This window comes from Cystoisospora suis (genome assembly GCF_002600585.1).
Source record: "Cystoisospora suis strain Wien I chromosome Unknown contig_10029, whole genome shotgun sequence".
Lineage (NCBI taxonomy): Eukaryota > Apicomplexa > Conoidasida > Eucoccidiorida > Sarcocystidae > Cystoisospora > Cystoisospora suis.
Window position 1 is genome coordinate 2,173 of NW_027162803.1, and position 449 is coordinate 2,621.

At 45.2% G+C, this 449-nt stretch overlaps 1 protein-coding gene across 1 annotated transcript in view; it reads right to left on the reverse strand.

Moving 5' to 3' along the window:
* The window catches only part of CSUI_011183 (morn repeat-containing protein), a gene marked incomplete at its 3' end in the record, with an annotated part of 1,930 nt that extends 1,483 nt beyond the window's left edge, over positions 1-447 (reverse strand). Inside the window, exon 1 of the mRNA XM_068071284.1 lies at positions 121-447. Within this exon, the coding sequence (XP_067916740.1) occupies positions 121-261 (141 nt within the window). The remainder of the gene's footprint in view (positions 1-120) is intronic.
* Positions 448-449: the final 2 nt, after the last annotated feature.

The following is a 449-nucleotide window of genomic DNA, read 5'->3' on the forward strand; positions in this document are numbered from 1 at the left end:
AAGAAAGAAAGGATGATAAGAAGACAGCATGTGGCTTGCCTAGTACGAATAAAGATGAGAAGAAGTGCATCGATTCGGAGACCCCCTCGATTGTATCTTGCCCGCGTTGAATCGACTCACCGGCTTTGCGGAGACACGCCTATAGCAAGAGACACCGTAGAAGAAGGTGTCACTATACCCAGGGAGAAGAAAGAAAAGATAGCTACCACCTTGGGTACCAGCCGGAGAATCTTCTTCACGTTTTGCGAGAGAAGTTGTCATATTTTTCTTTCCATGGAAAGGATTCCTCGCCTTTTCTTCTTCTTTTTCNNGAAAAGAAGGTGAAGAGGAGCAAGCACCTTCTCTTATTCTTCTTATTCTTGCTCTATCACTCTGGCTCGCATTCTGATCGTCCTTTTCTCTTGGTCTCTCCGACCTCCTACTCCTTTCTTCTCTTCTTTCTTGGAATC